Source organism: Harpia harpyja, chromosome 8 (genome assembly GCF_026419915.1).
Source record: "Harpia harpyja isolate bHarHar1 chromosome 8, bHarHar1 primary haplotype, whole genome shotgun sequence".
In the NCBI taxonomy this organism is placed as follows: Eukaryota; Metazoa; Chordata; class Aves; order Accipitriformes; family Accipitridae; genus Harpia; species Harpia harpyja.
Genome location: NC_068947.1, coordinates 17,573,181 through 17,593,484, shown reverse-complemented (window position 1 = coordinate 17,593,484; position 20,304 = coordinate 17,573,181). Strand labels below are relative to the sequence as shown.

The 20,304-nt window shown below is 45.4% G+C and overlaps 1 protein-coding gene and 1 long non-coding RNA gene across 3 annotated transcripts in view; both read left to right on the top strand.

Moving 5' to 3' along the window:
• Positions 1–4,230: 4,230 nt before the first annotated feature.
• LOC128145127 (uncharacterized) lies at positions 4,231–8,379 on the top strand. The gene is made up of 3 exons (XR_008236352.1): positions 4,231–4,612; positions 6,148–6,264; positions 7,926–8,379. It is a non-coding gene; the product is annotated as an uncharacterized LOC128145127 (long non-coding RNA).
• Positions 8,380–16,895: 8,516 nt separating this feature from the next.
• Positions 16,896–20,304, top strand: part of HUNK (hormonally up-regulated Neu-associated kinase) — a 59,455-nt gene continuing 56,046 nt past the window's right edge. For both annotated transcript variants that reach the window (XM_052794863.1, XM_052794862.1), the window contains exon 1: positions 16,896–17,379. In XM_052794863.1, coding sequence (XP_052650823.1) covers positions 17,116–17,379 — 264 coding nt within the window. In that variant the 5' untranslated portion in view covers positions 16,896–17,115. The remainder of the gene's footprint in view (positions 17,380–20,304) is intronic.

Here is a 20,304-nt window from a genome sequence, read left to right as displayed (position 1 = left end):
GGCTGTAGGTGCTTGGCAGTGAGATGTAAGCCTGCTGCTGCTGTTTTGCACTGTCTGACTGCACGTGTCAGGCTTCAAGCAGCTCTTGGCAGTGTAAGCGTACCTGCTACTAAACGCACGGATAACACCATGCCTTCTTTAACCATGAAATGTTAGCCAAGCTGTTACATGCTTCATTTGCAAAATTCACTGGGGGGGGTTGGGAAAGAAGAAATACAGTCATTTCAAATATAAATAATTACCAAAACAGACCCCGCCAAGATAAACGTTACTCTGCCTGTGTGAATCTCCCCCTGCTTAAAGAAAGAAAACAAGTTAATGATGGTTACGTTGTTTCACATGCTACTCTCAAAAAACCACTAATACCAAGCCAGCGGTGTTGTAAAAGCCTGAGTTGCATGTTAAGTGATATCTGGATATAAGGTACTGTGAGAGTTGGGAGACCTGGCTTCTTTTTGTAGCCATCCTACAGCATCCTTGTGTTGCTGCTCAGCTACTTGTCTGTGGCACCCCTTCTGTCAGACGTGGGTGATGGTGCCTCTCAGGAGAAGTCATTGCTCACTTTGAGGTCCCAGGTGGCTTAGCAATTATGAAGCAAGTAAAGGACTTTACGCAGTCCACTGCAAAATAAGAGGACATGAAACATCAATACATATCAGTTTGTATTTGACTCTGCTTAATATGTCATGAGATATGTTTACATTTAATTGGGTAGAGAAAAACAGCTTCTGAACCCATTAACTCAAATTAAGTCTATCAAAATAGCAATATACTGTTGAGGTGAAATTTTCAGTTAATTGTATAGCCTCCTACAAAACATATGTAGGTTGTTTTAACTTACACGCACAAAAAAATCCTGTTGTGTGCATGTGAAGTTAGCGCTTGCTCCTGCTGGGTGCTCGTCAATCAGGTCTGCAGATGGAAGACCTGTATTTTTCTGCAGAAAAGCAGTAGACTGTTTGGTGTCAGCATAAATTCCTTCCAGTGTGTCACATAGCACACCTAGGTGTCCTGTCACCATGGCTGAGGGGGAAATTCAGCCTATGTACTTTGCTGGGACAACCAGAAGGTTCTAGTTAGGGAGGTGGTTTTCTGGTTGCTGAAGCTCCTGAAACAGTTGAAGAACACTCTTGAAATCCTACTGTGAATGTAGAGTGATCCTTGGCTACTTTGTGGAGGTACTACAGGCAGCCATCCCGGGCCTGAGTGGTAGCACATTAAGCTCTCAAGCATGATAATTCCTGCAGGGTGCTAGAAACATTGGAGGATGTCCTTCAGCTGTGCTTGCTCTTCACGGGGATGGCAAACTTTACTTTCGAGGGCAGTCTCAAAGCTCTCGTCAGAAAGCAACAGAGACTTAGAAATGCAAAAGCATTTCCCAAAGCTGCGGAAGCACTCAGAAGACTGTCCCCCACAGAAGTCCACAGGAACTAGATGTCCAAGTGATGCCCTATGTCTGTGCCCAGGTTTGTGTATCAGGAAGCGAGATGGGCATCCAGGGGATGGACCCTTGTCAGATGTCCCAATGCCACCCACCTGCTAATACCACCAGCAGCTCCATGTGCAGTGTGGAAGTGGGAGAGCAGCTGCAGAGTCCCTCCATCACTCTCCTGGCTGGGTGCAGCCCGACTCATCCCATGGTTTTGGGTGCACATGGTGTTTAGCCCCAAACTTCCCACATCTCATAGAAGCAGAGAAGTCATTTGGGTTTTTCAGTATTTTCATTTTTAATTTCCTGTTAAACAGAGCAGTGTTCCTCTATTTTGTCCTGTTGCTCTGCAGACTCAATATATATTTGTACTATCTTGCCTTCCGAGAGCTTGCCATGGCTCTATAGTCTGACAATATTTGGGTTTCTGCACTTGCTCTGCTGTTGCTATGCGACCAACCACCAACAGCAATTTGCCTGACCCTTTCCTTGGATGATATTAATATGCAGGAATTAGTGCCAGCTGTAGTTGGTGATGAGACCATTCGCAACCAGCCTTCTCCTCTTTGCCTACCTCTTGCCTCTGGTATTGCTGGAAGTGAGTTACTCTATGCTGTTTGGTATTGGGTAGTGTGTAAGAATTGAATATTGACAGAAACAGGACGTGAATGCCATGAGGTCATCCTCACTTACTGAAAACATAAAAACACTCAAGGACAGAAAATAAGAGTGTGGCCAAAGGTTTATGCAACAAGCCCTTATACACAACTGAAAGTTAGAAGGCCTCATAAAAAAAATTATCTTTGAGACACTAGATGGGCAATTCAAACACTTGTGAAAACTGAGTGTATTTTTGTGGCGTGTAAGGAAACCTTTCCGGGGAAAGGTTAAGCTCTCTGGCCATCCTTTGGGTGGTAGCACAATCCTCAGGGTGGATTTTCAGAGGCAGAAGTAGCACTTAGGCAGTTGATTCCTATTGACTGTCAATGGCAATTTAGCACCTGACGGCTGTACCTGCCTCTGAAAAGTCTCTTTCATAGCAGGGGGATTTTTTGTTTGTTTTTGTGTTGGTATTTTTTTTCCAAACCAGAACAGTGTTGTTGGAAAGCACTGGTTGGCATTGTAGGGACAGGCACTACCGAGTGCCCTGTGGGCCAGCTACCTTCCCTCCCCGGCACTGCCACACACCTCCATGAGCAAAGCGTTTTGCCTGGCATTTCCAAGTGGGCTCTGGCTTGTGGCATCTTTTTTCAGACCATTCTCGATACCCTTTGTACTTCTAGAGGTTCCATTTGTACCACTAAGGGGTTTCTGTGAGGAGCATTCTTAATGTATTAGCTGAAGTGAATTATTTATTTGAGATCAGTCCATTGTTTTCCTTTGATGTACCATGTGAGTGGGTATATAAATAGAAGCATAATACGTAAAACATGTTATCCTAAAGTTAAACCAGAATAAATTGATAATTCTGTCTTTTAATTTTAATATATTTGCAATGTCTCTACTGATAAGTTAGCTGCAGCCTCAGTGCCTTCATTAGCGTGATCCTTGTCCTGCACGTATCTATGTATGTGTTTAATTTTACTAATGTTTACATGCCTGGGGATTTATGTGTGATGAGAAACATACATTGTGAAGGTATTTTCCGATACATTCATTACTTTATTCTGTTTTCCTGTAATTAATCTATATCCACAAATATGAGATATGTTGTAAAAATATAAGTAAGTTTATAGTGGATTCTGGAAAAATATCTTGTCATAAGCATACAGGTATAGTTGGAAACATATTAAAGTTGAATACATGTAGTTCTAAATAAGATTTTTATTTAGATATTTTACTCAAATGTAGTGATTGAGACTACTTCAGAAGTAATTATTTCTGACACTTTGGAAAGATTGTTAGAACTGTTCTGTATTTTTGATATTACACTATTTGGAAATCAACCAACTGGAAATGAGATATGTTTGGCATGTACAATGAAGATATGTGCATTATGCTTTGAAAGACCATGAAGTTTGTTAACACTTTATTTAGAGTACTAAGAAAATGAAGCTCATGTAATTATGCTTTTAGTACACATTTTGGGGTTTTTGAGAAACCTGGCTTTAATCTGTCACGAGATGACGTATTTATATTCGTTGTTATTGCTTAACCGATAGGGTAAAACCTTGGCTATTGAGAGTCAAAACCTTTAAATCCCTTGAGTAGTAATCCTTATATATAAAAACCATCCTGTTATATCAATAGGCTTACTTCTAAAAATAAACTTTTGTAAGAATGGACTCATTTTTAATATTATGCTTTAAATCTATCTATGTATGGCTTTGATCCACTTAGAACTACTTATTCTATTTGTTTCAAGATAAAGATCTGTTTTTTTCATCTGTCATTTCTTATCCTGTATTATTGTATTTTAGGGGACAGACTAAAGGAGTACTTATATCATAACTGTAAGTGATTCAGAATGCCACAGTGCACTTAATAACTAGGTATTTCATTACAATCTTCTTGCTACATAATCTTCACTGTCTGTCAGTCAGTTGATTGGTTTTTCATACCCACTTTGACTGTCTGGCACAGTAAAACACTGCTACTTATGTGAGGGGCTTGCAGCATTATTGGCATCAGAAGCAAGCTGAGGATGAGAAGTATGACTGGACACTCATCACACTCGCTTTTCTTGCCCCAACTCTGCTCCTTCAGGGGCCAGCAAGCAGCTGGAAGTGCCCCAAGTCCTGCAACTGAACATTCCTGCAAAATCAAGCTTGTTACTGATGGCTCGTACCAGAGCAGCAATTTTAAGCAGTGATAGTCTCCATTCTGAAGGGTTAGGAATTTTACACAATATAATGCAAGTATGGGAATGGTCTGCCTTGGAAAAATAGGATCTGCCTTATGTTGAGCTTAGCCATCCATAGGTCTGTCTTTGTAAATCATTTATCTCTTTGCTGCCCACTCAGCTAACACTTTTCCATGCTCTGATGGTTTGTTTTACAGAAGCCACTACATCTAAGGATTTGTGAAATTTCAATTCCATGACCAAGAGGGTGAGTAGCCAATTTGCCAGGACCCTCCCAGTGCCATACAAAATATATGTAAGTAAAGAGAAGAAGGGCACAAGGTCATCAGAGGTTTGATCTCTTCTTTTCCATAAATGAGATAGATACCCCTGATTGAAAGGTAGGTGAAGCAATTGAGCCGTTGTCACTTTTCTAATATTTTGTGCCAAATTACGCACACACTCTGGAGCTCAGCACTTTTGTAATGAGTAAACCAAGAATTTCTGCATTTTGACTGTGTACCTAATCACTAGGTATTTAAATATATCCCTGGATTCATCACATAAACACAACTTTGTCCCATTTGTCCTTCACCTTTCCATGTTTTGCAGCTTCTTCTCATTTTCATTGTAAGTCTGCTTCTCTCTACCTTTGCATTTCCTAATGACAAGCTTGTGACTAGTCCTTCAATCACCTTCCACAATAAGTGAAGCTGGGTTTGTCAGGAGATAAAATATTTTATTAGATGAATGGATATAGCTGGAAAAAACTCCAGATAAGCTAGTGAAAGCTGATCAAACTATATCAGTCGATTGAATGAAAGATAGTGTCTCTCTCTATAAATGATGCTTTGCTTCACCTTTCCACTCTCCCTGTTGCAACAATGTAACTTCCAACTCCAATGGCAAAACTTTTGATTCTCCACAGAGAATCTGGTTCATTACAAAACAATAATTCTAGTTTATGGTTTCTAATGCCAGATGGGCTACTGCGATGCTCTAGCCCGCCTTCCTGTTTGACACAAAGCATCAGGCTTCTTCCTGTTTGAAATACGATGTCTTTTAGAAAAACATCTGATTTTGATTTAAAGAATTCCAAAGAAGGAGACTTTGCCATAATGCCTCACTGGGTTGCTGTGGTGGTTAATTACCCTCACTGTTAAAAATATGTGTCTTATTTTATAGCTTGAATTTGTCTAGATTCAGCTCCCAAACACTGGATCTCATTATAGCTTTGTCTGTGAGCCTGTGTTCTTACTTAGACATACAGACAATGAGCAATCACCTCTCCCTTTGCTGGGCTTAAAAGGACCAAGTTCTTCCACTGTAAAGTGTATTATTTAGGTCTTTCTTCACTCTCATAGCTCTTTTCTGAACTTTCTTCAGTTTACCAACTTACTCCTTGAATTATGAACAGAACCAGATGCAGTTTTTCAGATGGGGTTACAGGAGTGCAAAATACTCTGATCATTTAGCAGCTTTTTTCTTTACTCCTTCTTATTTTTCCTTTGTGTATGCATTTATGGGCCTTGTTTTAAATGGACTAAGATGTTATTTTTGATAGGCAGAAATACCCACCTAGTGCCTGAGTCACATTATCTCTTTTGTCCATTTAAGTTAAGAGCAGACAGGGAGTAGCAGGGTCTGAAAGTGATATTAAAGCCAAAGTTTTCATGAGTAATTCCTCTTCCCTGCCAAATATTTTGTGATACTTAGTGTTCATCAGCTAGGTGGATAAATCAGTGCTGATTCAAGGGAGAAAGTATGTGTTTGCTAAAGAAACAGGTGCAGAAATGAATAACCTACTGGGTTTTGTAATAATCAACCTCATATCCTGACATGTTCAAACACATCTTTGAGTGATTCTGTAATCATGTAAATATAAAAGCCCAGAGCTATTTTTTTTCTCTGTGGTTTTTTTCCTCCATTTCTCTAGAAAGTCTACCAGTAAAAAATGTAAAAGCTTTATTTGGACCCAGCAGGAACTGACTTCCAGTTTTCCACTGAAGGATTTACAAGGATGTGTTGACTGGAAGCTCTCTGCAGAAAATTTGTAAGTAGCACTTTCTACACCCAAAATGGATTTGGTCATTCCATACATATTTAGGGCATAATTTGTAAAACATCCTCACTAGGACTAGTCTGATTTTGTTAAACAAGAGTGCTCATTTGGGCACGGATTACCTATGTAAACAAATGTTTGAGAGATCACATATGCTCAGAGCTAGTCTAAATGACACTAACCTAAAAAAACCATAAACCAGAACGGAAAGACAAAAAAAGCTAAGACTTATTTTCAAGCCAGCTTCATGATTTTTTTGAGACGTGAGTGATGATTTTTAGATGCTCAGATTAGCATTACTGAGTGAGGGCCGCCTCAGCGCCGGCTCTGCAGGTGAGCTGGCTGAGGAATCGGGTGGGACTGCAAAAGCCAGCCCTCTGCAGCTTCAGGATCTTCATGTGGAGACAAGGCTGGAGCCAAGCAAAACCCTCTCCAAAACTGTTACCTCAGTACACTTGAGGTTCGGGAGTTTCATCTCAGTACACTCAAAGTTCAGGAGTTTAGGCTTGCAGCAGGGGTGCCCAGGACTATGAAGATGTTTTGGGCAGCCCCTGTCTGGTGGTGGAGCCAGCTGCCCGTTGTTGGGGGGTTTGAAAAGACGCATCTGGTGGTGGTGCCAGATCTAGGGCATTTTGGACGCTTTATCCAGACCCTGTAGTTGTAGCAGGGGAGCATTGTGCAGTGCCAGCTGCTGAGCACCATGTCCTGCTGAACCGGCTGCCAGGCAGGCCGCTCTTGAAGAAACTGCTGTTTCTTGGTAGTTTGCCAGCCACTTTAACAGTCTGTGCAACTTTCCTTCTGCTAACACTGGCCAGCTCCTATCCTCTCTCCCTAAGCGTTTGAAGCAAATCCTCCCCTGGCATCAGCAGGACCAGAGCCTGAGTGGCCGCAGCAGCAGCCAAACTGGGAGCTGGGGGCAAGAAACCTGCCTCTGTACTGAGGACACCAGTGAGAGAAAGGGCAAGAAAATCTCGTGGAAAAGACTAATTCACCAACATCTCTTTTTTGTTTGTTTTTTTTTTTTTTCTGTTGAGGGGAAAATTAGAGACATGAGCAAATGGTATAAACCATCAGTTGTCCCAGAGCTCCTACTGGTTTGTGTTCTTTGAATCAATGTGATAGCGGACTTGGGCTTCTTGCTAATACTTCTGAGACTGAAAAATAAGCAAGAAAGAAGAAATAACCTGGGGAGAACCAGAAAATAAATGAGAGCAAACATTCCTTTGAGCATGCAGGAAGCATCATTCAGATAGGCTGGTTTTGGCCAAGTTCCTTGTGAGGGAGTTGAGGGCGGCTTCCGGAGGAGCTGCTGCTTGCTGCCACGGCGTCGCAGTCTCGGATGCCCAAGCCAGAAACCGGGATTTGAGGGCGATGTGTAGCTGTGTGGAAAGGGAACCGTGCAACGTTGAGAGATTCGGTTGTGGACCAAAACACAGGTGGGAGGCAAATCGGCCTTGGAAGGAAGGCTTTGCACAGTGCGTCCCCAAGCTTTTGGAAGGAAAGCCAAAACAATATGGTTGACCAAAAAAAAAAAATTCATACCGCAGGAAACTTTCAGGTAATTTAGGAAATAATTACACAAGAATATCACGCTATCGCGAGAGAGGTTCCTTATGAAATACACAGTCCCTGCATACCGTATTTGTTTCCAGGCATCGGTTCCTGTGTCGATTCTGATGCTGTGAATCCGACACCACCAGTTCGGACCAGTGAAACGGCGTAGCTTGGACTGCGGCTGCCCAAGGAATTTCCTCTTCTCCTCCTCTAAGTGCTATCTTGACAGCTGAGACCAGCCAGAGAGTTTTTGCTGACACACCCTGAATTTGAACATCTGGAGAGTGTAAGCTCTGCTTTCTTTGTGAAACATCCTCAGCTCAGGAATTTACTTCTCCCAGTGGCCTAGCAGAGCCGGCATCCATTGACCTTCAGGGCACAATGTAAGGCCCATCTGTTTTCTCAAATTTTTGCCTGAGGGTCTGGCAGGGAGGCTCACGGTTAACTTGTCCTGGGGGATTGTGTGCAGGATGAACAGTGGCCAGCCTGGTATGTATCTGGTTTTTTAAACAATGTATATGTGTCCAGACTTTTACAGGGAAATTAAACAAAATCATTTTACCTTACAGGCATTTTACAATAAATCAATTTATTGAAATAAATAAACACCTCAGATTTTGGTAACTGTGCTATGAGGGTTCTTCACGCTTAGGCGAGAAGGTGATCTCTCCCAGGCTGTCCATTCTTGATCCTGCAAAGAAAGTGTATCACAACTACCTCCATGACAATAGCCTGGCACATATTATATGCTCAGGATTAAACCAACACTGAATCATTAAATAGAAGAAGCCCATGTGAGAGAAAGCCCTTATTAACACCAAAAGAATTTCAAGGTAACAAAGAAACACATTTCGCTTCTTTTTTGAGTTCAGTCCAGTTAGTCCTTCTTTTAAGCATGCAAAGGAAAAAATTGTAAGTCTGGCATCAAGCTGAGATACCTGTTGATTGAAATATCTATGGACTAAATGGACGGTGGTAAACAGGTACTAATTAACTCACGGAGGCTTTTGCCATAGATATAAAGCCTGGTGGGAAGCAGATGTCAAAAACCTGTTAGAAAGTACCCTACATCACAAAGGGATCATACTATGTTCCAACTGAAAAGCTCTGACTCTGCATAATCATCTGTTTCCACTTGAAATCGGATGCATTTCTCCAAGTCACCCCTCCGTTCACCTATGCTCAGCATGGCCGTCTGCTTCCTCTGCAGCAGCATCACATCCTTCCGTACGTTGTTTCTGCTTCCACCGCTCATCCTCTACACCTGCTTCAGCCTTTCAGTGTTTGCAAAGCTCTAGAAGCAAGGATCAAGAGCCAGATGTCTGCCTTTTTACTTGCATGACCTGTCCTATTAAAACATGAATCTTATAAATAAAGAAACTGGGAATTGGTCCCATACTTATTTTCATGTTTGCAGAACACTGTGCACCCCTTTCTTTTTGTGAGTTAAGAATACTCCCGTATAGATTTTTATGCTAATTGTGAATTGTTAGAGATTTCGAATACCAAGTCCCATTAGGTAAAATCACACAAACAGGATTCATAATTTATTATTTAATTCATTTATTATTAAGCTAATATAACTTTGGAAATGTTTCAGGGCTATGCCAGGTCCTGAATGTATGCCAAAGTATTCACCTGTAAAAAATTGTGCACTTGATAATTGGGTTTCCCAGCTCTGAATTTTTGATGTGGTTTCAATAGTTAGGGAAATTGCATACAGAGACATGACTGCAGCAAGTTAACCATGATTTGCAAATGAGATTTGCAATAATCATGCAGCAAGTCTATCCATATGCAAAGGAAGACAGTTGGAAAACTAATGCTTTCAGTTGCAAAGCACCAAGTTGAATTTTCATAGCTTAGTACAGGACTGCATTCAATTCAAGATCTTTAATCTGATTAAATGTATAAGGGTTCCCAAATTCTAATTAACACTAAATATACTAACACAATTTGTATTTGTAGCAGTTTTATGATGGGATTTGTGTGCAACAGTCAGAATGATGGCTGGCTGAACTTTTTTATTGTTTTTCCTTGACACACTATACAATCGAGAAGAGGTAACATTCCTTTTATATTTTTCATAGGTGAAGTGTTACCCAAGTTAACAGGCTACATATCTAGTATTTTATGAGCCTATGGAAAGCTGTTTATTGACAGTATGGAGAGGAGATGTTACTCTGCATCTGTTAAGAACCAAGGAATCCTGGGCCAGAGCTGAGATGTGCAGAGCTCCTCTACGTAACATCCAGGTAACTCAAGCTAAAGCCAGCCTGAGCTGAACTGTAAGCAGGTGTTCAACACAGTGCTGCTCACTGCGCCCTGCATGTCTGCTCCTGCTGTACACCTCTGTGCAGCAGTCTTCATGTACCTTAAAGGAAGGAGCCCAGGTTGTCAGGTAGGAGCTGGAAGGAACACTACTTGAGGGCATCTTTATTCTGAATTTCCATTGTGGCAGGTTACTTGCTTGAATGTTGTCTGGCATGACATTGGCATGATTGTTTGGACTAGCATCAGTCCCTCCTCGAATGTAAAGCTGTATTTCAAATACACACTCATCTTCATTCTCATTACGCATTTAAATCACTCTTAGAGTACAATGACAGTGTGCCAGCATGACACCATGGAGTGACCCAAGAAGTCCACTGAAGGGGCTTTGTCAGAATTTGTAATACTTACACCTTTTTCTGCGTGAAACACTAATCCCAGAGATTCAAAAGAGTCTGATTTCCTTTTTCTTTATGTGTCATCCACCACTGATATCTAAAGGCTTTGGCAAATACAAAGTATTTCACATGGGCATAATTATACAATACTCTTGTGTTCTCTCATATGTAAATGAAACTTAAATTCAAGGTCCTAAATTTTATAACACCATGCACTACAAGGAGGGTTTCACAGTGGTTTAATTTAAATTCAAAAATTGAACTTCTTAATTAATGAAATGTGAAAAAGAGTAACAACATCAATACAGCACACCCCTGCTGTTTACTTTGATATTAAATTCAATTTGGTTTATGATATCTCCAAGTCATCGCACGCTCTCAATTTTTATATTGGCTGCAGAGAACTACATTACAGTAACGGTAGGGCGGAGAGCATACTGGGGATTTTGGTGGGAGCACAGGAAAAGTAGAGCTTTTGGTGCTCAAAGAGACTGTGACAGATAACCCCATTGCCAACGTATTTCTGTAAAACTCATCAAATAGTTTCAATGCTTACTTAGGTACTTTTACATATATATATATATATATATTCTGAATATTTTTTAGGACAAAATTTGTTCAATATTTTTCAAATACGAGTTTTAAGCTTATGAAGTCCTCTTCCTGCAGCCATTGAAAGGTGAAGTATATTCATTCCCTATGATTACAAGACTACACGGATTTAGAAATACCACTGTCACTGTCAGCTGAATGGTATCTGCATACCCATATGTAGGCACATAAGTCATAACATTATCAGCTGATACTGGTCATCACTGTCCTACTGAAAGAGTTGTCTTCTTCACTGCTATCCATGTTGCACGATAGGGGAGAAAGGGCACCCTTGCTGTACAGGGTACATCATCTGTTATTGTGGAAGTGCCAGTAAACTTAGGTTCTTGTCAGTCTGAACTCAGACAGGGATTTAAACACTAAAAAAACACGTCTTACAAATTCTTTAAGAAAAAATAAAAATACATTCTCACTTCAAAAAATGTAATAAAGGCAACTGGTTTAAATTAATATCCCTGTAATATCTGAAACCCAAATATTATAAAACTAGACAGCTGTCAAAAAAAAAGAAAAACAAACAGCAAAAAACCCAAGTTATTTTAAATCAGAACAAAATACCAAAGAGAGAGTAAGCAATAACAAGATGACTTGACTTTTTTTTAACCTCAGACATCAGTACTAAGTCAGGGTTTCTACTACAACCTGACTTAAGTCAGCAGTTAACCACTGACATCAAAAGGCCTGGTGATGTGGCAGGTAAATGGTAAATTACCCACTTTTAATTTGACCAGAACAGAATTTACTCGTTGCTCTTGTGCAGCATAATTATGAGTTTACCTGCTTCCTCATTTACCATCATACTATTGAAAAGAGCTGAGATTTCATCATTCCTTCACTCAAGGACCTCAGATCTCTTCAGAAGGACAAGTGAGAGCAATTAGTGTGAATCACATACGCAGGTGAGGTGTAAGGAAAATTCGAGCATCCCAGGCGACAGCCCCGTGCTTCTACGAGAAGTGCTTGGAAAGCTGCCACCACCAGCTGCACCAGAAGAGGCAACAGCACAGTAAGGCAAAACATCTTGCTGACAGGCTCTCAGGCTCACAAATGTATCCTTTGCAGCGCCATGTTCTGGTGCTGGACCAGTGTTTTCCAGTTCTGTCCTCAGCCACATCCTCCTTGGACATGGTACTGCAGCCTGGGAATTCGGCTGTAGTGTTTGACCCCTTGAAGGATTCAGCCCAGGTAGACCTTGACATTGGGGATCGGGCCCAGGGGCCTCAGTCTTCCTCGTGGCTGCAAAACTCCCAGTCTGCAAGCCAATAATACATTTTACTACAATATTTTAAAATGCTGAAGATGGCAAAGGACAATACTGTCAGGGTAACTCTGAATTTCTTTGCTTTCATGGGTTTAAATCAAGCTCTAAGTTATTTTTAGTAGCTTGTTATTACAGCTTTTGCAACCTGAAGACAGACACTGCCTTTAATTCATCAGTAATTTCAACAGTTAATCAGAAAATGTCATTACCTAGAAAGACTGCAGCTCAAAATAAAGCACACTGGAGTTAAATTTAAATTAAAGCATGGACAGAAATGAATGCAGCCTTTGATCCCCTTTCCATCCAGACTGCACCCTGATGGGCACAGCTGGACAGGATAGAAATCATGAGAAGGCAGCAGTCTTGCCTCTTTAAAAGGATACTGTTAACTCATTAAGTCCTCAAGTTGAGTCAATTAAGAAAAATATATTCACTGGGTTCTTTCAGAGCTCTCCTAATGTTTGCTGCAATGGCCATTTCTTGCCAGTTTTATTTTTAAAAGAAGTTGATTTTCAGGTGTTTGACTGAAAAACATACTGTCAACATCTGTTTAATCATCACAGTGGCCAAAACCATGTTTCTGTTAGCTGCGTGGGAGCCGTGAGCCTAAACAAAAGTACATACCTCTGTCTGCCTGTCTGAAAGCATATTCCTTTGGGCAAGGGAAGGGTCCGGTTTGTTTTGCAGTGTGTGAGGTTCCCCCCTTCTCCAGGTGACACCAGCAGGGAAGCAGAAGATGAAGGCACGTGGTCTCAGCTCACCTCTCCTATGCCAGTAAGGATTTACTGGCAATGACGTGCATCCCTTTTTGGGAATCCATACTTACAGATGCTGAGGCCGGCGTGGGGTGGCTGAGCCGAGCTCTAAAGCCAGGGAGTGGAGGATGCAGGCCTGTGCGTGTTAAGCATCTCTTGCTGCGTAGTGCTTATTGCCATTTAAACTATGAGCTGGTCTCCTGCTGCTAGCTAACTCGTTCTTTACCTTACAGCTCTTCCTGCCCAAGGGCATGCTGTCACTGTTCAAACAGGGCTACGCCTTTCCTCTGCACTCCATCGCTGCGTATACGGATTAGCCAGAAGCTGCATCCAGGCGTGTCTTCCAGCATTTTCTTGGGCAGCCATGTTTCCTATTTCCTTGTTCAAGTTCTCTGCATAGGAGACACTTGGGAATTCTTGCATTGTCTGTCTGAAACATGTATTGGTCCATTACAAGAACAGCTATATAGCAAATATAGTTGCAAACCCTCTTAGCATAGTAATATCTTTAAGTAGTATAGAATATAGCCTCTCCACAACTGGAAAGCAATAGGTACTTTTTATTCTTCCAATGTAACTGTCTGCAGTACAGCTTTTTCCTTTTTTTTTTTTCCCATACAACAATATTGTTATAAACCTCACATATATCATGCCGACCAGAGAAGTCTGTGACGTAGACCCAGACTCACCACTGAACAATCTCGCCTTGCCGCTGTCCTGACCTGTGCAAGGATTGGGTCACCTTCCCTGCAAACAGAGGGATGCTCCTGGCACCTTCCCACTTCCGGCTTTGATTTAGGAAACATCAATGAAGTTCTCTCCTGGACAATTCAGCTTTGTTGGGAACCAGATTTATCAATCCCAGTTGATTCAGGAGGGTGATGAAGGTCTGATAACAGACCTTCTTTTTGTCTGAGGACAACATTGGCATGGCAGAGTGTGGTAGAAGGTTACCTGCACTGCCTCACTGTGCACTTCCACTTATATTTCTCTGGTGGTCAGGTCAGTAGAGGAGTTTTGTCTTAAACTTCCAGGCACTTTTAAAAAGCCTGGATCACTTCACCAATCCTGTTTATAGCACGGCAGCAAAAACATGCTGCCACAGCATTGCACTGTGGGGGAGAGCGGGGGCAGGACCAGTTCTGCTGTTAGGGTTGTGTCATGTCAAAGTGCACTCCAGCTACCAGGAGCACACCTTCAGCACAGCAGCCATCAGTTCAAACAGTGTGTCATGGTCCTGTGTCCCTACACCTTCCCACAGGGGACCAAACTGCTCCCAGGACAGTGGCAGGTCAGAGAATGTGCAGACTTTTGTTTTGGGTGGCCCTGTGCTGTAATATTTGTAAATGTATCCAGAGCATGGGATGAGTGTATATTTTAAAACCAAAATGTTATTTATTGGCTTTGGAGCTTTCCCTTCTCCAGTTTCTGCCTACGGTGACAGTGCTGGATTTCTGTTTTGTTTGAAATTTCATCTGAAAACATATATTTCATTGAGTGTGGTGGTGTGGAGCCAGTTCCAGGGTTCTCAGCACTAGAACCGTGCTGTATTTAGCCACTGGGAATACATTTTGGAGGGGTCAGTAAAAGTTTCAGGGAATCCAAAGTCAGATAGTGGAAGGTGGCCAGCTGAGCTCCAGAAATCGGGAGTGCGAGTCTGCTTCCCCAGTTCTCCTTCCCTGTATTCTGCCTTGCAGTAAGGGCCTTCATCCCACACAGCTATCAGCCACCAGCTCCACGCAGCAGGGGCACCTGCTCCCTCCATCTCCTCTTCTTCTTTTCCCAGCAGACTAGATGCTTACTTACCCCTGCAAGGAAAGAGAAGGGGTCTGGATAAGTACTGCTGCTAAGTGTGGGAAGAGACCGGCATGACTCCTGACATGGCTGGGCCAAGAGGGCTGACAAAGAGTGCTTGGCTTGCTGCTGCATGGTGCATGGAGAGGGCTCGTACCCCAGCTGCACCCTGAGGAGCCCCAGCCATGGGGTCATCAGGAGGTGGCAGGGCTCAGCACCTCTGGCAGCAATGCCTCGTCCCGCACAGCCAGCCTGGAGCTCCTTGCCTCCAGCCTCCCTGGGCAGCTGCCCAGCTTTTGCCTAAAGCCAGACCTGGGTATGTTTTAATCTGATTAACTATGGCTTGGGAAGCCTGGACCGACACGGGGGAGACTACAAATTGTTATCCATTATGATCGGCACGGTAAAATCATGACATTGCTCAGCTCTGGCTTAAATTAGGAAGTTTTACCAAAGCAAGGTGGTGTGGAAGGAGGGCGTGGCTAATCAACACCCATGCCAGCCAAAATCCAGTTAGTGATTCAGCTAGACTACTCTAGAGGAAGGGGCCAGAGGGGTACAGTTCTCCCAGCGAAGTGATAGAAGCGGAGTTGAGACAGAAGCAAAGGCTAATGGACAGCAGCGTGGTGTAAAATTGGCTTGACATTTTTAAGGAGTAAAAGAAGAGCTTAAAAAGAGGTGGCAGCATGTGCGCAGGGAGAGCTGTGCTCGCCAGCCCTCTGGTGGGAAAAACAGCTTCACATGGGGCGGGAGTGTGATTGCAGCAAAGCTCGAAACCGGTTTTTATCAGGTACAGCTGCATCTTTACCGGAGGTTTTGCTGACATAGCTCGCATCTGTTAGGGTGCGCGTGATTTCTTTTTTTCAAAGCATTAACTAACACAACCACGCGGGCAAAACTTGAAAACGTAGATTAAGCCTAAGTGTAAACAGGGGTCCTTGATGACTTCCTTGCTGATACCATGCTAAAGACAGGTCTTAAGTTAAAAATCCTCCGTGCCGTGAAGCATTTTGATGAATTAACTGTTTTATTAGATCGTCCACAGCACGAGCTGAAGGTTGCTAGCATCACTGACCATCGGAAACTCAAAGCAGGGTAGCTCTGCCAGCTCTCTCTCATCCCCCGTCCCTGCTCTCCCTCTCCCTCCTGTTTGCCAGTGCAGCCTCCAGCTAGGTGGAGGGGGGCTGGGCAGTGAAAATGGCAATAAACCCGTTTCTTCTCCCTCTCCGCGAGGTGGGGAAGATCGGTAGGGAAATGACAGTCCCCTGGACGCAGCCTGCGGCAGATGGCTGCCCAGGTCGCCTCCTTTCTCCCGGTCCACCGAGCCCCGGAGAGCGTTTGGGGGATGCAGGCTGCGGGGAGAGGGGGGGGTGCTCGGCCAGGACCCCCGCGCTGCAAAAGAGGAGGAGGAGGAGGAGGCGGGCGCTGCAGGCAGAGGAGCGCAGAGGGCCGGGAGGCGTAAGATGGAGAAGCGGGTGGTGAACGAGGCGGGGAGCGGGACCGGAGCCCGCCGGAGCAGCAGCGATCGCGTCGCGGTAGCGCGTTTCCCCGCCACGGGAGTGAGGAGGGCTCAGGCGCGCTCGGGAAGGAAGGTGGGGAAAAGCGGCACAAAAGATACTCTCGGGCAGCAATAAAGCAGAGCCACACACAGACAGAGTCACGGCGCTGCCCGGCAGCCGAGTCCCCTGGTGCAACCCCGGAGAGGGGTGCGCTGCCACCCCCGGTTTGGGGTGCCGAGGGGAGGGGAGGAGGGGCCAGCCGGACTTGAAAACACCCAGGCTGCCGGGTTTGGATCGCATCTGCTCCCGCCGCGTGCGAGCGGATTAAATTACCGCAAATTCAAACTGAATGAGCCCTTTCCCCCGCCCTCCGCCGGTCCCTCCCTCCCCCGGTTCCCTCCTCCCCGCTCGGCACGGCAGCCTCACGCCTGCAGCCGCTGCCGGCGCGGGGCAGAGCAGCGGCGGGCGGGAGGAGGAGGAGGAGGGGAGGCGCCGGATCCAATGAGGGGCGGCAGCCCGGGGCACCGCGCCGCCGGCTCGCCCCAGCCCCGGCCCCCCGCCAGCCCCGCTCCGCCCCCCGGCCCCTCCGCCCCAGCCTGGCCGGCGGCGCTCTCCCCCGAGCAACTTTCCTGCCCGCCCGGTGACCGCCCCGCGGGCCGGGGGCAGGCGGCGCGGCAGGGGCAGCGGCAGGGCCGGGCATGCCGGCGGCGGCGGGCGACGGGCTCCTGAGCGAGCCGCCGGCGGTGGCGGGCGGCGGCGGCGGGGAGGCGCGGAAGGCGGCGGCGGGCGCGGAGGGCAGTTTCCTGGCCGCCTGGCTGAGCGCGGCGGCGGCGGCGCCGCGGGAGCGGCTCCGCGACTTCCAGCACACCAAGCGGGTCGGCAACTACCTGATCGGCAGGAAGCTGGGAGAGGGGTCCTTCGCCAAGGTCCGGGAGGGGCTGCATGTGCTCACCGGAGAGAAGGTACTGCGCCCGGGCCGGGGCCGCCGGGCGCCCCTCGGGGGGGCGGGGGGCGGCTGGGGAGGTCGGCGGTGTGTGAGATGAGCGTGCTGGGTCTCTGCCGGCCGGGAGGATGAGCCCCCGGAGGAGAACACCCCCCCCCCCGCGGGGGGCGCCGAGCCGGGGGGGGCGCGGGGCTCCCTCCCAACTTCCCCGCGGCGCTGCCGCACGCTGCGGGCGTGGAAACGGCGCTTCTCCCTCACGTACTGAGATTTCCGTGGCTGTAATGTTGCTTTCCTCTTGAAATACTTCGCTTGCCTCGACCTGCCTTTTTTTTTTTTTTTCTTCTATTTGTTTGCTTATTTTTTGGTCAGAAATGTGTTTTTAATGGTGAGACTTGTATTGCGGATGACCGGTCACCACTGTGTGCCGTCTAGTCGTGACATTTTGCGTGTAGGTACATACAGGTACTTCTTGCTTATCAAAGCGATGGGAGATGCTGCGTGTGCCTGCAGGAGGGGGTACAGTTCAGCGATTAGAAGTTGTTGATATCGCGGCATGGCAAAAGATGAGAGATGCACCCTGGATGTTTTGGGTTTTTTTCCTAGGGTGCTAGGAAGAAAAGTCCGTGGAGGGTCTCTGCTTTTTGTTTATTATCCAGAACCCTTCAGTGGAGGCTTTTAGCCATCAATCAGGATATGTCACAACCTCATAAAGACTGGTAGGGGCTTGGCTGGGTGGTAAACAGAGCAAGGAGAAGCCTGCTAGGGCCCCCCGATGAAGAGTTGTTGGAGCTATCTGACTTCTGCCTCTGTTTTATCAGATGCTTAACAGAGGGCTACCCAAGGCAGGATGCCTTGTTATTACTGAGAGTTCCTTGGACCAGTGGGGCTAAGCAGAGTGTAATTTCCTCCAGCTCCAGCAGCACTATAAGTGTGCTGCTGTTAAGATTGCATCTTGGTAGCTTGCATTCCTGCACTCTCGGATTTTTTTTTTTTCTTTTTTTTTCATTCCAGTAAATTTGTCACGGAGTGAAATTTAATATAGGGCTCTGAATTTCATCATGAGAAAAATGATAAGGCTAGTGATTGTTATCATATAGGAATGCAAAAAAAAAAAGAATTTTGCTCTCTTCTGTTACCAAGCATGTGCTTCTCCTTGGTAACAGATACATCCAATGATCCTCCAGTTGATAAAAAGGCACATGCACACACACGTCCTTCCCACCTCCACCTTTTTGGATTGCTACATTTATCTCAGTCTGTTAAGAGGGGAAAAAATAAAAAGATACACCACACGCCCCTCTGTCTCAGCTCCCAGGCCTGCTGCTTCCCCCCCCCCCCCCATGTTTTGTATAACTCGCACTGTGACAAAGTGACAAGCAGAAACTCTGGGAGAATCACACCTCCTTCCTGCTGAGCCGCGGTGTCTGCCTTTGTGGACAGGCATGATGATCTCTGAGCTCTGTCTGACCTGATCTTGTACCACGGGATCAAAGGAAGCTCTTGCTTTCAACTTCAGCAGGTGAAAGATCAGTTTCATAGTTTCAAATTGACTAATCAAAGGTCCATCTTCCCAGAAAATCCACCTATTTAATTCCAGGTATTTATGGATAAGCCATTTGAGTTAATGGATAGGAGATAAGAGTAATTAATTATTTGCTTCAGGTGAGGTCCTATCTCAGTGAGGTTCCTCCCTCTAACCGGAGGGGTGAATGCTTTCCATCCCACGCGTGACCCCACGGGAGAATTTCACCCCGAGTAGAGAGCTGATGGACACTCAGCTCTTCTGGGCATATTCCTCTGCTGAGCTTTCGCATGGCCTCCAGCCAAAGGCAGCTGAAACGTGCCCAAACTGGCTCTGCCTCACAGCTGCTGGCAGCTCTGCCTACATGGAGCCCACCACGGGTGACTGAGCTCTGCCTGTGATATGAGGAGGAGAAGAAAAACATCTGCTTACCCAGACTCCTTTCTTTTGGAGTGCAAGGCTGTGTCGGAGAGGAGGCTGAGGCTGGCAAGGGTGGGAATGGGATCGGGAGCGAAAGCGCGAGGCCACGTGAGAGTGGAGACCAGCGGCAGCAGGTCATGGGAGGAGGTTCTGTGGGAAGAGGACATTTTACATAAGAAACGGTTTATCCCCACGGCAAAGTACTGCTGCAAAAGCATTCTGATACATGAAGGGCTAGATCCATTGATTAAGCTATATTTGTGCCTTCTGAGAAATCTCGGTGAACAGCGGACCAGGTGCTGGAGAGTTAGGTACGACAGTGCCACATCTGGGCCTGGGTGACACCGACGCTCAGACCTCACAGATCTCCTTCTCCAGACATCAGACAGCCAAAGTCAGGCTGGAGTTAATGGAGCTGTCTGAGACATGGCATCAGTAGCCGCACGTGGCAGTTACCTTCTGTCGTCTCTCCCTACCCACCTCCATCCCTAAACTTGCCTTGTCTCCGGGGAAAATCCCCCCAAGAGCAACACCATGCTTCTCCAGAGGCTGGAAGAGAAGATAGCTCCGTAAGGGCCTGATGCTGTCCCTCCGTCCATGGCGTGAGCCAGGAATTGGACGTGTGTAGTCTTCCAGTCTGCTCACTTGCAGAAGAAAAGTTAATCTGCAGCAGTGTACACTTAATATGCTCACAAGTGGAGTTCAGCGAAACAAAATGTGGAAACAAAGCTGTCTCCCATGGACAGCTCACTGGATCAGTGTAATTGCTGCATTTTTCTAAGCTGATGTTTTATGAGCCTATTATTCCAGGATTAGTGCCTGCATGTCAATTTTTTTTTTTTTGCTTTCAAAATACATCTGATTTTTGTCTCGTAAAGCTGTTGTTGAGCAAGGGCATTGCCTAAATTTCAATAAAATTGCCATGATAGTGTAAAGTAGAAGTCTTGCTACTAATGTCTGGTAGCTGTTTTGGCAGAGCCCAGGCCCTTAGGGTCACTGAAA